Source organism: Adiantum capillus-veneris, chromosome 15, assembly GCF_014529385.1.
Source record: "Adiantum capillus-veneris isolate H3 chromosome 15, ASM1452938v2, whole genome shotgun sequence".
Taxonomy (NCBI): domain Eukaryota; kingdom Viridiplantae; phylum Streptophyta; class Polypodiopsida; order Polypodiales; family Pteridaceae; genus Adiantum; species Adiantum capillus-veneris.
In genome coordinates, this window is record NC_140945.1 from 35,944,275 (window position 1) to 35,958,855 (window position 14,581).

General features: G+C 43.9%; 1 protein-coding gene across 2 annotated transcripts in view; it reads left to right on the forward strand.

Annotated features, from left to right (window-relative positions):
- Positions 1-12,529, forward strand: part of LOC147440517 (NADP-dependent malic enzyme 1-like) — a 96,695-nt gene extending 84,166 nt beyond the window's left edge. For both annotated transcript variants that reach the window (XM_086530232.1, XM_086530234.1), the window contains one exon: positions 11,919-12,529. In XM_086530232.1, coding sequence (XP_086386358.1) covers positions 11,919-12,007 — 89 coding nt within the window. In that variant the 3' untranslated portion in view covers positions 12,008-12,529. The remainder of the gene's footprint in view (positions 1-11,918) is intronic.
- The last annotated feature ends 2,052 nt before the right edge of the window (positions 12,530-14,581 follow it).

Consider the following 14,581-nt stretch of genomic DNA (forward strand, 5'->3'; position numbering starts at 1 on the left):
CAACTGCAGATGTCACAAGACAGGCACCACGTGCCAATAGAAAAGAACAGACTGAACGGACTTTTAGCACTTCAATAAAAACAGAACTGAGAAAGAGACGACACGCGACACAGAGTGGCAGAATTCCACCCCAGAGAGTATTGGCCCCAAACATTGGCGCCCCTTTGGGTATTTCTTTATATTGCATCAACACAGTACAAGCTGGTACTCCAAACTCTGCACCTTCTCCAGGAAGCATGCCAGAGAATGAGCCCTAACCTCATATTTAAAGGCCCTAGGCCCCAAAGCAATTTACAGTAAAAAGCCTTCAAACTCAAAAGCATCTGGTCCAAAAGCAAAGCCAAAAAGCTGCCAGCGTAAATCACGGAAATCCGTATAGTTGCCACGTCATCAGCCAGCGCAAAACGCGAAAATCGGTACAACTTGCCACGTCATCAGTTTTTGCGTGTGTGCGGGTCCTGCTTTATTTTAATCCTTTATGTCACTTGGGGCCCCATCGGACAGGGTCCCCATAAGTTGGTAGGACTTCTTCTGTTACTTGTACTTCTTAGGGTTTAGTCCCCTCGGCCAGCATTTACAAGTTGGCTCCATTCTTTAGGCTTTGACACATCAGCAGTTTGTGACAGCAGAAGAGGATATTTGCCATTTGTTGTGGGATTGCTGCATTACTAGAGGCTTCCTTTGCCGTGTATTGGCCTATATGCGGCTCCGTTTTCCTTGGGTTGTCTTTCACAAAAGGTTTTGGCATTTGGCATTTCCTCACCGACACTACAGCATTTTGCGGTCTTCTTTATGTGGGTCAGATACTGGGCTTATTAGACCCTGTAGCGTCAGCGTAATGCTTACATGTTCCATCGTACTCATGTAGACCTGTTCCTACTCTTCAAGCTTTCTCTTAGGCAATCGTTACGGTTTGCTTTGGAAGTTGGCGATATCACCGTAGAGATACATCAACTTTCCTATGAATGTTTCTAGCTACTCTATACAGCTGAGTAGTTATGTGTTCTTCCTCTTGTATATAATCCTTTCAGTGGGTTTTCCTTGCTTCGAGGTTTCCCACTAGTAAATTAATCAAATCAATTTACAAAAAAAAAAAAAAAAACCTGTGTATTGTGACTTCTACTAGTAGATTGCATGGACTACTATTACCATCTGGGCAACACTTTACTGGTCAGGCTTATGCAGATGACTCTTTGTTTATGCCTCGTAACCGCTATGATGATGTGGAATAAATTATGCATGGCGTGGTATTACCATCTGGGCAACTCTTCACTTGTTTGGATTGGCGGTAGGCCTCAAAGCTAATTTGCGTAAATCTAAGCTGCTTCCTTTGAATGAGTATGACTGGTATAAGTTGTTGTGGCCAGGGGAGATTGTTCCTCCACACGTCATAGTTTGTCATTTGGGTTATCCCCTCGCTTGGAATGCGTTAGCTTCACAGAAAACGGATTGGGTGCTCCAATATTTGTACTCCAAGTTAAATCATTGGAAATTGTCCACTTGGCCTCTACCTGTGCGACTCAGGATTGTCCAGTGCATTCTTATGGCTTATGTGCAGTTTTACTCGGTCATGCTTGCATTTGCTTATGTCTACTATTTTGGAGCATTTTTGGTACACCTCAACTCGCAGAAAGGGTCTCCGGGCTCTTATCTATGGACAAGTTGTGTTCTCCCAAGCGCCTTGGCGGGCTGAATATTTTGGATTTGCGTACTCATGTTCTGGCTCGGAAAGCTAGCCTATCGCCTTGGTCGCTTATGGTATCACATTTGTGTGCGCATATTGTCACTCCATCCTTTGGTCATGTCAGCCAACCTATTGGGAGGTCGTTTTTGGCAAGCTTGAAGGGCACATTCCTGGATGCCCTTCACTTCTTCTCTCATTGTTGATTGGAAGGCTGTCACGTTGCATTTGGAATGGAATGGCCGGCAATCTTCTCTTGGCAATTCCCTCCGATTGGAGAGCTTGCCTTGGAGCAAGACTTTCTCTTTTACTTTGGTCCAACGCTCTCCTCATCAAGCATATTTTCTTTCTCGAAAAGGGATATGCCAGGTGCATGAGGTGGTAGATGACACCAGCCATGCTCTTTCGTTCTGTGCTGTGAGGTCTTTGTTTGGATTGGGACCTCATTATTCTCCTCTTTGGCGAGAAATTCGCGGCATGCTTGCTGATCTCTCACCTATTCCTCCTTTGAATGAAGACTCGCTGTTTGGATGAATCTTGCCAATGCTAGCTTAGAATGCATTTCAGCCGGTAGTATCTACGCTCTCTTGCAATCTGATGCGTGGATTGTGTATCATGGTAATCAGTTGTGGTCACTCTCCAAGTCATCCCTATGGTGGAGGCGCACATAATCTGCCATTTGGCAATGTTGTCTCACTTTGAAGGAACGTATTTTCTTGTGTCATTGTTTGGTGGGAGTTTTACCTATCGGTATATTGCACATTGCATACACGGCATATTGCACCTTCTTGTTGTTTCAAATGTTGTACAACGGAGGAGACTATGCCACACTTGTTGTGGGATTGTCATTGCTCCAGATCCTTCATTCGATGGATGTCGGCTGCTCTTCGGCTCCGTTTCCCTTCCGCCACTTTTTACAAACGGTTTTGGCTTTTTGGGACGCTTCAGTCTCCGCAGTCTCAGTTTGCAGTCTTTTTTGCTTGGGTCAGATTTTGGGTTCTGTGGGCCATCTGGCACCATCGCAACTTCTTGATGTTTCAAGGCATTGAAGTGGCGTCGTTTCCCTATTTTAAACTCTCGCTTGGCCAAGCACTACATTTCGCTTATGAGGCTGGGGATATTACTCTTGATGCATACAGGATTTACTTTGACTGTTTTAAGCCCTCAAAGCATCATAAAGCTCCGCTTTTTGTAACTCTTCTTCTCCGTGGGTTTTCCTCGGTTTGAGGTTTCTCACTTGTAAATTAATCAAACCTGATTTACAAAAAAAGTGTGTGTGTGTGTGTGTGTGTGTGTCGTCGAGAGAGAGAGAGGACGAGCTCCGTGCCTTGCGCGAGAGTCTGTCGTGTGCTCTGCGCGATCTTCTCTGTTGTGTCCCCTACGCAGTCTGCTGTGAGTCCTGCGCGCTCTGCCCTGAGCTCTGTGCGTGAGAGGGCTGCTGAAGCTTGCGCGTTTCTGCCCTCATCCTTGAGCGCGAAAGTCGTCCTTTGCTCTGTCATTAGCCCTGCGTAGTTTGAGCTCCCCTGTTTTGTACAACTCTGTTCCCCCTTTTTTCGCTTTGCTTTATTTTGTGTGTGTGTGTGTGTATCTTGTAGGGATTTTGTACAGAGTAGTGCATTGGATTTCGCCTCCTTCCTCTATGTGTGTGCGTGTGTGTGGGTGTGTAAAGCAGTGACGGTTGGTTTTGGGTGTAGTGAATCCTTCTGCCATTCGTTTGTTGCGCTACCTTGCCCTGCGCAACTCCTACACTACGCAGGCCTTTTAAGCGCGCCGGTGGTCGAAGATGATTTTCACCTGCACGCGGCCCTTCTGTCAGATTCTCGTGTGAGTGACAGTGACTGTTTGTGTATTTTCTTTAGCAAGAGGTTCTTTTTGTCAGTGTGTTCAGCAGAGTCCTTGCTAAGAAAAATTATTTTTAAAAAAAGTATATAAATATATTGAGTGGGTGTTAGTCCAGAGAGTGCTCTAGAAAGAGAAGTGTTGATTAGATATGGCAGAAGAAGCTGTATATAAGCGTAGGAAACAGGTGGATCTTTCCACGATGGATGCTGACAAATATCATCAAAGAGTGTTTGTTAGAGGATTTTGTTGATGCTCGGAATGCTTGGGAAGGTCAGCAGCTTATGGATCTGGTAGCACAGTATGCATTGAATGCGGTCATTTTGTTCTTCCTTGGCAAGATGCCCTCGGCACACGATGTAGGTCAATGGATTGATTTCCTGTTAAAAAGACAAGCTGTCCGAGGAGTGTATTTTGGTGCCTGTGGCTTTTATGAGGTGTTATTGGTAGACATGGAAGCTCGCTCGCAATTATTGGAAATATTGCCCTTGTTTTTCAATATGCAAATGATACATGTATTGCCTTGGGCACTCACTAAAGACTATCAGAGCTTGATTCGACATAGGTGCCCAGTTTGGGTGGAAATAGTCGGATTTCCACGAACTTAGAAGCATTTTTTGCCTCTCCTAGCTGCTCAGTTGGGCAAAGTGATATGCTCCCCAAATTTGAATACTAATTCCAATAGATTTTGTGTTGTGGGATACGAATACGCCGATGCCGTCAGGAATAACCATCGACTCTGGTGATCCGACGGTAGGCAAAAGGCCGTTTAAACTCAAATGGGGCAAATTTGCAGGTGCATGTTTCAGTTGTGGAAATTTTGGCCATATGCAGTCTGAATGTCAGAAATCTTTGTTGAAACTACCGCCTTGTGCTGTTCCGACATCTGGCACCAATGTTGCCTCCCTCTCCTCTTCATTTGTGAGACCAAAGATGGGGGATGCTAATGGAAGCATGCAAGCCAAACAAGGGAAAGATCAAAATAAAAGCATGCCTAATGTGCATCCTACTACAAAGACAGATACTAAGGGTAAAGCTAAAATGACAGATTCTACTGATGGTTGGCAAACTCCAAAGAAGCCAATTAAGCCCCGTGTTTCGCGTGTTTCAAGAAATTATGTGCCTGCTTTGGATGTGAGAAGTGGTGGATCTTCCACATCTACATCACATGATCATAAGTCACTCGTTAAAGCGTGGGACAGAGTGGTACACTCATATAAAGATGCTCTTCTTGGACCGACATATGGGTCGGTGCCTCTGCATCGGAATCCTCACCAAGAAACGCATATGGAGTCCGCTTCATTGACTGTTAGTATGTAGGCGGATGTGCCCATGGGCAATACCACTTGATGATAGTGCCTCATGCTTCTCTTGTAAATACTGTACATATGCATTCTCCTCTTAGATGCTTTACGTATAATGTGCGCGGTTTGTGCAATCATGACAAGTGGAAGTTAATTTGGCATTATGTACATACAAATAAAGCAGATATAATGGTGTTACAGGAGCATAATCAACATGATTTTGTAGGTCAATCTTCGTATTATGTGGGATTTTGGATTGCTTATGCTGGTACTGGTTCTTTCTCGGGTGTTTTGATGATGGTGCGTCATGAACTCTGGCAGGGCGTTGGATGGTAGTTCAATGGCTTGTCCAAGGAAATATTCTGGAATTTGCTGGTATTTATGCGTATACTACCTCAGCACAACGAAGTCGTTTTTGGCAAGAGTTGGTCAAATACCCCTGGCGTTCGCATGCTTTTTGGGGAGGGGATTTTAATAATGCACCAGCAAACACGGACAACACAACGGGTCATTCGCATATGTTGAGCTTTGAATGCTCTTCTTGGGATGCCATGGTCAGTAATACGGGTGTCCTAGATCTATGGGCCAACATGCACTCTTCAGAGGGAGGTTATACATTTAACTCATAATGCTTACTCTGGATATAGAGCACGTTTCGATCGTTGGTATGTACTGGGCACTCCGCAATATGATATGTTTGCCTGTGATATGAGGATTGATCGTTCTTTCACCTTATCTGATCATTTTCCTCTTTGGCTCTGGGTCTATTTTGAGGCAGTAGATATAGACTCCTCGTTCCTTCGTAAGCGGTTGTTGCATATTGACAATGCGTATCTTTCACATACAACATTTAGATCTTTGATTGAAGCAGTAATTCCTCCACTTGTCTCTTAGATGTTTATTGATGTGGATGTGTCTTGGTATCGCTTTGTCATGCTTATCCAGGCAATCATAAAGGATTATGGTTCGTGGTACATGCAGGAAGATAAGGCCATATGTCAAACTTTGGGACAAGAGGAATTATGCATAGCTAAAACCTCGTTAATGCATAATGATAAGAGAAAGCCTGAAAAATGGAAAATTAGATCTAGGCAATACGCTTTTATGCATAAAGGTTGTTCATCGAAACAATTCTTTAAGCATTTGCATCATTCGAGGACTTCTGCCTCTATCAAAAGGGTTAAAGATGAAACTCGGCAATGGACGACTAAGAAAGGTCAATTGGCGGATTCAATGGTGGATCATTTTCAACATGTTTTTGCCAAGCCTGAAGCCTCCTCGACTGAGGTTTTGCAAGCCAGACAGTTGTTGTTGTCGTACGTATATCCTATATTGACAATGAATGATGTAGAAACCCTTGAGGCGTGTTTTACTGAGCATGAATTGCACAACAGTTTGTTGCATCTTGGTCGTTGGAAATCGCCTGGATGGGACGGGCTTACGATGGAATTTTTTCTTCGCTTTTGAGAATCCCTTAAGGAGCCTCTGCTTTTCATGATAAACCATGCTTGGACCGCACAATGTTTGCCGCAATCGTGGAAAGGACTGGTGAAATTGTTGCCTAAGCAAGCATTGTGTGAATACTTTTAACATTGGCGACCAATAACACTTATGCCGGTCATTTACAAGTTATTGTTGAAAATGATAGCTACTCGTGTTGTTGACCACTTGTTTTCCGGCATACATCCGGCTCAGTATGGATTTATTCCTCGTAGGCAAATTATGGATAATATTGCCAATGCTTTTATTGGAATTGAGTATGCAAAATATACTGGACAAGATGTGCTTATCATGCAAATTCATATAGAGAAAGCATTTGACACTGTCCACTGGGACTTCATTGCTCAGATCATGACGGCTTTGGGCTTTGGGCCCAGGATGCGCCAGGTAGTCTATTTTCTTTACGAAAACAATCAGTCTGACGGAATTCTTGACAGTGAGCTGACTCGGTTATGGGATCTTGGTCGATTGGTCAAGCAAGGATGCCTTTTGAGTGTTATGTTGTATGTTATTGCTACACATCCTCTAATGTTGTATTTGGACTCCTTAACAGCATCTGGTCGGCTACATGGACTGCAACTGCTAGCTCATGATCATTTTGTTGCACAAGCGTATGCGGATGACCCCATGTTCTGGCCTAGAAATCATCCTGAGGATGTTCGTTGTATAATGGAAGCTCTGCATATTTATGGGTTGGTTGCAGGTCTGCAAGTGAATTTCCGAAAATCTAAATTGTTGTCATTGCATCAAATGGATTGGCATGCTCTGTTATGGCCAGGTGCGATAGTGAAGCCTGATCAAATTGTGAGACATCTTGGTTATCAGTTGGCTTGGTCGGTTAACAATGCGAAATTGTTGCAATGGGTTGAGAATAAATTAAGATCTAAATTGCAGTATTGGAAATTGTCTACCTGGCCGCTCCATGTAAGGCTCAGAATAGTGCAATTTATTTTGGTGGCATACATGCAATTTTTCCTACCATTGTTGCATTGGGCCACCCCGTCGTCTTCGGGATTTCATATCTCGGATTTTGGAGCACTTTTGGTCCACTTCCTCTCACAAAAAAGGCTTGCGATTGCTCGCGATGGATAAGCTTTGTACTCCAAAACGTTGTGGTGGTCTGAATATCCTTCATTTGTGTTCTCATGTTACAGCAAGGAAGGCTACTTTGTTGTTGGTGTTGGTTAAGCAAAAACAGCCTTGGACGCAGATGCTTGCGTTTTTGTGCTCTCATGCAGTTTATACGCCAGCCTTCGGCCATTGGCAGCCGTCGTATTGGGATGTGGTTTTCGGTAAAGTTGAAGCTACAATTCCGGGATGTCCCTTAGCTTCCAGTCTAGTGTCGGATTGGAAGGTGGTCACAACAGAATTGTTGTGGAATGGTAGAGATGAGGTCTGTGGAAATTCACTTCGACTAGAGAGTTTGCATTGGAGTAGAGTTTTTGCTCAGACTCTTGTTCAACGCTCTCCTAGACAGGCCTACTTTCTCTCCCACAAAGGTATTGACATGATAGCAGACGTCATAGACGTTGAAGGACAAGTGCATGTCGGGCCAAAGTGATCCGAATCCTCTGATGCAGCCTCCGTCGATGCTGTGTAGTCCTCCATAGTCGTGGGCATCTAGATCTCCCTAGCTCGGTCGCTCGATTGATCAACGTGCCTCTGGTGTGAGGAGAATGTGAGCTTTGTTGTGGTAGCTGCACCTTTGGCCTGAGTGTCCACTCTAAAGAAGTCTATGATCCGTCTCTGAGACTGGCTAGCCTCTCCTCTCATCAGGCTCTCTCTGTGTCTGCGTAGAGCAAGCAAAAACAAACCCAGACATCTATGTTCCTCATACCCTAGGACTCCAGAGAGTGGTCCAAAGCCCTCTCTAAACAGGTAGTGAAAGCGTCCTCGTATTTCATAGTAAACTGGGCAGTGGCATGGCTAGTGCAACCCTGTCTCAGGCTCCATGTGACATAGGGAACATGTCTTGGCCTCTATTGGTACTCCGCTGTATCTACCAGTCTCGATCCGAAGCTGGTGTGAAGATGTGCGTATCTGGCCAATAGCACATCGTATCCCATGAGATATCAATGTATCTAGGCCTTGTCACAAAACCATCCTCATTAAGCTAGAGATGATGCTCTCTATAGAAAGCCATCTTCGTGCCCAACTCCTGAGCCGGCTGTATCCAAGTCCTCCTAGTATCTAGCTGAATCAGGTCTTGGCGGATGAGCCTGATGATCTCAGACTGTGTAAGAGTCAGAGAGGGTGCAGCCAATGAGTAGTGGAAGGGGGGCAATCTATCCATGTTGTCTATAGAAAGCCATCTTCGTGCCCAACCCTTGAGCCGGCTGTATCCAAGTCCTCCTAGTATATAGCTGAATCAGGTCTTGGCGGATGAGCCTAGTGATCTCGGACTGTGTAAGAGTCAGAGAGGGTGCATCCAATGAGTAGTGGAAGGGGGGCAATATGTTCATGCTGAACCCATGTAGCTGAAACCATGATGTCATCTCCCCATACCAACATGCTGTGTCTCCCTGTAAAGCTAACTCTTGAGAGGACTCAAGTGCTAGGCGGGCATATCTATCTGTGGGGAGGTCCCACAAGAGGTGTAAAAAGGAGACTGATCTGGTAAGCGCCTCAACCACTAGTGGGGGGGGTAGCTAGCTCTGCTCGAATAATGTCATGTGGTACTGAAGCCTTGGCTCTAATAAGCTGCGAGATCATAGAGACTAGAGGCTTCTCCATGTCTCCTTATCCAATGAAGGCCCCCATATCTGAACTCCATAGAGCAATGCGGAAGCCACCAAAGTGTCAAAAAGCCAGAGCTTCGTCCGAGTCTCCTGAAACTGAATCTGTGAACAGATCCTCTCCGATCCACCCAATGCTGCATGTGCTCTAGTTAGTCTAGTGTCTGCTACTCTCCTCAATGAAAATGCTGGTCCAGTAAAGACCACTCCAAGGTAGGTGTAAGCATTTGTATACTCCACTGTCTCATGGCCCTATGTGAATGTGGGTGCTGATCTCCTGGTCCATTGTGGGGTGGTTTTACCAAGGTTGACAAACAGACCACTGTCGTGAGCAAACCTATGCAAAGCATCCAAGTGACGTTGCATCCCCTCCAGAGAATCGGAGATTAACACAATATCATCATCATATAACAATAGTGGAATCCATGTCCCTGCCAACTAAGCACCTCTATCACCCTCTCTCTCAATATAGTCAAAAACCTCATCCACATACATACGAAATAGAGTAGGAGAGAGCGGGTATCCCTGCTTCAACCCGATAGTGGAGTGAACTAATGTAGATAACCCCTTTGGAGTGCGTACATGCCCCACTATTGACCTGTATAATATGCCATAATCCCCCAAATCAGCTCTGTGGGTACTCTCATCTCCTGTAGTCTGTGCATCAATCTAGCTCTGGGCACTGTGTCAAATGCTTTGCGGAAGTCCATAAAGCTACAAAAGATCCGTCTCCCATGTGATCTGCCCTCCTCAATAATGGCTCTCAGTGTCAGAATGTGGTCAAGAGGAGAAAAACCTCTCCTATACCCTGCATGTCCGGTTGCGCGTATACCCTCTCTCTCTGCCCATCTACTCAACTGTTGCTCAAGAATGTATGCGTACAACCGTGCTAATGTGTGTCCAATCATGATAGCGCGATAATTCCCAAGCTCCATAATAGGGTCTCTTGACTTGAAGATAGGTACAATAGTAGATAAACTCCAAGTATTAGGCAAACCCTCACACATGGCACGGTTGAGCATCACTGCTAGAAGCTCTTCGAGCAGATCCCTGGCATGTATAAAATGCTCAACCACCAAGCCATCATGATCATATGCTCTCCCAGTCCTCATCCTATCAATGGCCTTCTTCACCATCTTAGCGGTGAAAAAAAGCGCATGTGTGTGGGCATGGCTTGGGGGGGTCGGGAAGAGGCGGCTGTCCAAGAACTGTGTACAGAGATGACGCATACTGCCCCAGGCCTCTGTAGAAGTAATGTCAGGAGAGGAGTGCTCATGAAAGAGTCGCCATGCCTCACCTGAGTCCTGACTGAATAATAGTTGATATAGATCCTATTCTAGTTGAGCCAAAAATACCCTCTTCTTCTGCCGCACTAGGCGTCAGAAGGCAATTTGTGACTGACTATGAGTGATGCCCCCAAAAGCACCTCCCTCTGAAGCCTAGCTCTCGTCTCGCGGCACTCCTCATCATACCAGCCATTTTGGGGCATGCTCACAGAACGTCGTCTCTGCTCAGGCTGGGTGTGTGGGTATGCTTCTGCTGCTGCATCATGCAATGTTTGTGTCAGTATAGTAGTAAGCTCCTTCAGAGGTCGCCCTGGCTCCTCAGTGCATAGGTGTTTGTAGATCCCATCTATGTAGATAGAGTCCGTCTCCCGTGTAAAGGTGTAGTGAGTAGGGGCTGCTATCTGTGGTATGTGTGCTACACTAAACTGGAAAGAGATGGTCATCGACACAAGGGCATGATCTATTGCCACACCAACAGGTCTAGGTCCAACTGTGAGGTCCTGGATACTAGAGATAAAGCTCGGCTGTGCCATGGCATAATCGACTGTGCTGGCTCCATGTTTGTGTGGAAAGCATGTAAAACCTCCCACAGCAGGAAATTTATTGCCACACCAACAGGTCTAGGTCCAACTGTGAGGTCCTGGATACTAGAGATAAAGCTCGGCTGTGCCATGGCATAATCCACTGTGCTGGCTCCATGTTTGTGTGGAAAGCATGTAAAACCTCCCGCAGCAGGAAATCTCTGTAGGCCATTCAAAATGGCCAATCCATGTGCATTCCCCATGTCTATCAAGTGCTGTCCATACTCAGTATGCTCCACATCTTGTGATATTCTAGATAGGCCCATATCTGCAACATCCAGCTCCCTCAGCATCTCCTCTGAAGTATCATAAAATACTGTCTGGTGATGGGCAGTCCTAGCATTGAAGTCCTCCACGATGAGAATGTACCATCCCTAGAGAACTCCCATATGTCATCATCCAAAATAGAAAAGGGGGACTGTCCTCTAGGTGGTGCATATACAGACATACTCGGAGGAAAGTAGCAAATAGCCCTCTGTGCTCTGTACTTATAGTGCATTGGGGTCGTTTGAGCAGATTGATTGATGGCTTTGACAACCCTGATTGATTGACGGCTTTGACAATATATCCCCCCCCCCCCCCCCAGAAAAAAGAAATTGAAGAAAACCTTCCATAGAATCCCTCAGATAGCATTTAGTAAGTCATAGTTAATGAGCAATGACTTCCTAGCATAGGTCATGTGCGCCTCGTTTACTCATTTTACATAGTATTCTGTTCTGCTGAATTTTTAGAATTTCAAGGTTTTGAACACGTTCAATGCTTCGAGTTATTTTTAAGGAGAACCACAGCCTTGGCTCTCAGTAGTGCTGGTTATAGATGCTATAAATGTCCGCTTGCAAATGTCTGTTAATAAATGATTATTGCCTATCTTTCACAAAGAACAACCTGCACATTAGCTGAATTTTATGCTCTACACATCGATACACCATTCAATCATGTTTGGGTTGGAACTTGATCATGCTTACGCCAAAGCATTTTGAACTTTTTTCCAGGGCTTGCCACGAATCTTCCCAAGCCTCATGATTTGCTAAAAGAAGCCAAGGCACGAATGTACCATCCTTCATATCGCTCCTACTGCTGAATAATGTCGAACGAACCGAATTCGGTTCGTCGTGGCTTTCGAGGAGGAAGCACCCATCACTGTTCTGTAGTGAGTGATGAGCTCATTACGGCTCACTAACCTTGGCACCTTGTAAGTTTATCTGATATGACACTGGCATCTGTTGTTGCACCCACAAGACGCAACAATAGAATAATGATGAGAGAAAGAAGTGGGCAATGAAAGCGCTTAATGGGTGGCTTGCTCCTTAATGGGGATGTGGCCCTCTAGTTAGCCATATTTTCTCTTCTTGGATTCAATCAAGAAGAGAGCAAATGATGAATGTAATTTGAAATTCTTGTGTTTGAGGATGCAATGATGAATGAGAAGCCCTCCTAAATGATGAAGGTACAAAATGAATAATACAGGAGCCTCCCTGAACCTACTCGATGTGAGCTAGATGTTCATAAGCAATCAATTTTGCTGTGGCTTCCCTTGTATTGAACATTTCCACTCGGACACGCAGACGTCACATTATGAATTTTTCATCCGAGTTTGGACCAATTGATATTGTTCTAATCCTCTCTTTCTTGTGTGATGATCATGCCCTATCAACTACCTTATTTTTAAACTAATAATCAATGTTTCTTCTAGTGCTAAGCATCAGTATGGCTGAGTCAGCCTTGCATCTTTAGACTCATTATGGAAACTCAATACGGAGATCTTTCTATTGATGTATGCTGATGTGTGAGTGTGTGTGTGTGTGTGTGGGAGCATATATTGGTACCTAGTTCTACACCCACTATTGGGCATTGACGGCGTTAATGGGGATGTAGTATTTAGTCAATACTATGCATGATGGAGCTGATGAGTATATTGACTTTTGGGTGCACTTTCCCTTTAAGGCGGATCTGGGCTTATTTTGAATTCATCTAGGTATGTATATATTGTTGGAAGGAAGCTTTTAAGGCATATAATGTTTGCTTGAAATTTTTCTAATGTGTACAAGGGAAAATTGAATATGTCGATCTGATTGCATAAAGCAAGCTATTCAAGAGCCATTGGATGCCATTGTGAATAGGTCAATAAAGCTCTTTTATAGAGGGCATTGGTTTTCATAAAAAAGCCACCCCACTGTTTGTCAAACTATGGTGATTATGTGGGTCCCATTGCAATTGCAATGAGCATGCATTGAAGAGCACAAAAAGATTTTCACAGCCTTATGGCATGGTGGCATGCTAAGGTCCAATTTCCTTTGCATTATGGTTTGCTCCAGTTTAATAGAAAGTAAATTTTGTTTCAATCAGTTACTTGTTTAGACTACCTCAATGCGTTATATTTATCCTTGTTTTTGGAAGATTGGGGTTAGCACATCTTTAATAGCATTAAGGACAATCTCCTCGTTTGATTGAACATATCATTGTAATTGTATAAGCTTTTTAATTGCTAGGAACCTTGGTCACTACATTTTCCACCTTAAATTGAGAGAGGTTTCACCTATAAAAAACGTCGTTCAAAAAAGAAAAACATATACATACTTATTACTACCCCTTAGTTTGGGTCAGATTAGTTAGGTGTCATTGTATATCGATAGCTTGTTCAACCAAGTAGATTGGATCTTTCTTAGTAGCTCAATAGTTGCAACAAAAGGGATTTCTTCAACAAAGGGTTGTGTCCACATAACCCAATCAATCATGCTGATGCAAGTCTAATATGGTACAATGTTCCGAAAAGTAAGATTCTCAGTACGACAGGCAGGCACTCCAAAGTAGAAGAGTAATAAGTGAAAAAGTGAAAAAAACAATAGTGTTGTTCATGCACAATATTCCAACATCCACCATCATACACGGTTCATCAAGATTATCAACAGCAATTGATATTTATTAAGATTATGAGCTCTTTCAACCTTCAATCCTCAAGAGTAGGATAATGAATTATTATGTAGAAGATGTCTGGGATTTCCCTCTAAATATTGCATTCTAGGATTTTCAAAATATAGTACATAAGGGCATAGGAGTGTGTTTGGTGGTGTAATACAAAGCCCTTTATGAGGAACCAACCTTAAGAACTATGACCATCCATCTAGGTGTCAATTTGGTAACATTTTGTTTTTGGGACAGTTTTTGGTTGATTGACATTCTTTGCCAATTAAATGCCACACAAATAGCTTTGTGTTTCATGATCACACATTAGGAGAAGGATGGGACCCTTAAATACCCATGATGGACTCTCTCTGTCTCTCTCTCTCTCTCTCTCCCCCCCGAAGGAGTGATCGTACATCCACTTATGACGTTCTATCTTCCCAAATTTTTTTGGCTTTATAAGTGGAATGTAAAATGGATGTTTACTTGATTAGTCCTATAGGTCGACTTTGGCCTCTACAAGACATCAAGATAACTCTCTCTCTCTCTCTCTCTCTCTCTCTCACACACACACACACACACACACATTTTCTTTTTGTAAATCAGATTTGATTAATTTACAAGTGGGAAACCTCAAACCGAGGAAAACCCATGGAAAAGCAAGAGGTACAAAAAGCGGAGCTGTATGATGCTCCAAGAGCTAGAAAAAGTCAAAGTAAATCATGTATGCATCAAGAGTAAAATCCAGCCTCAT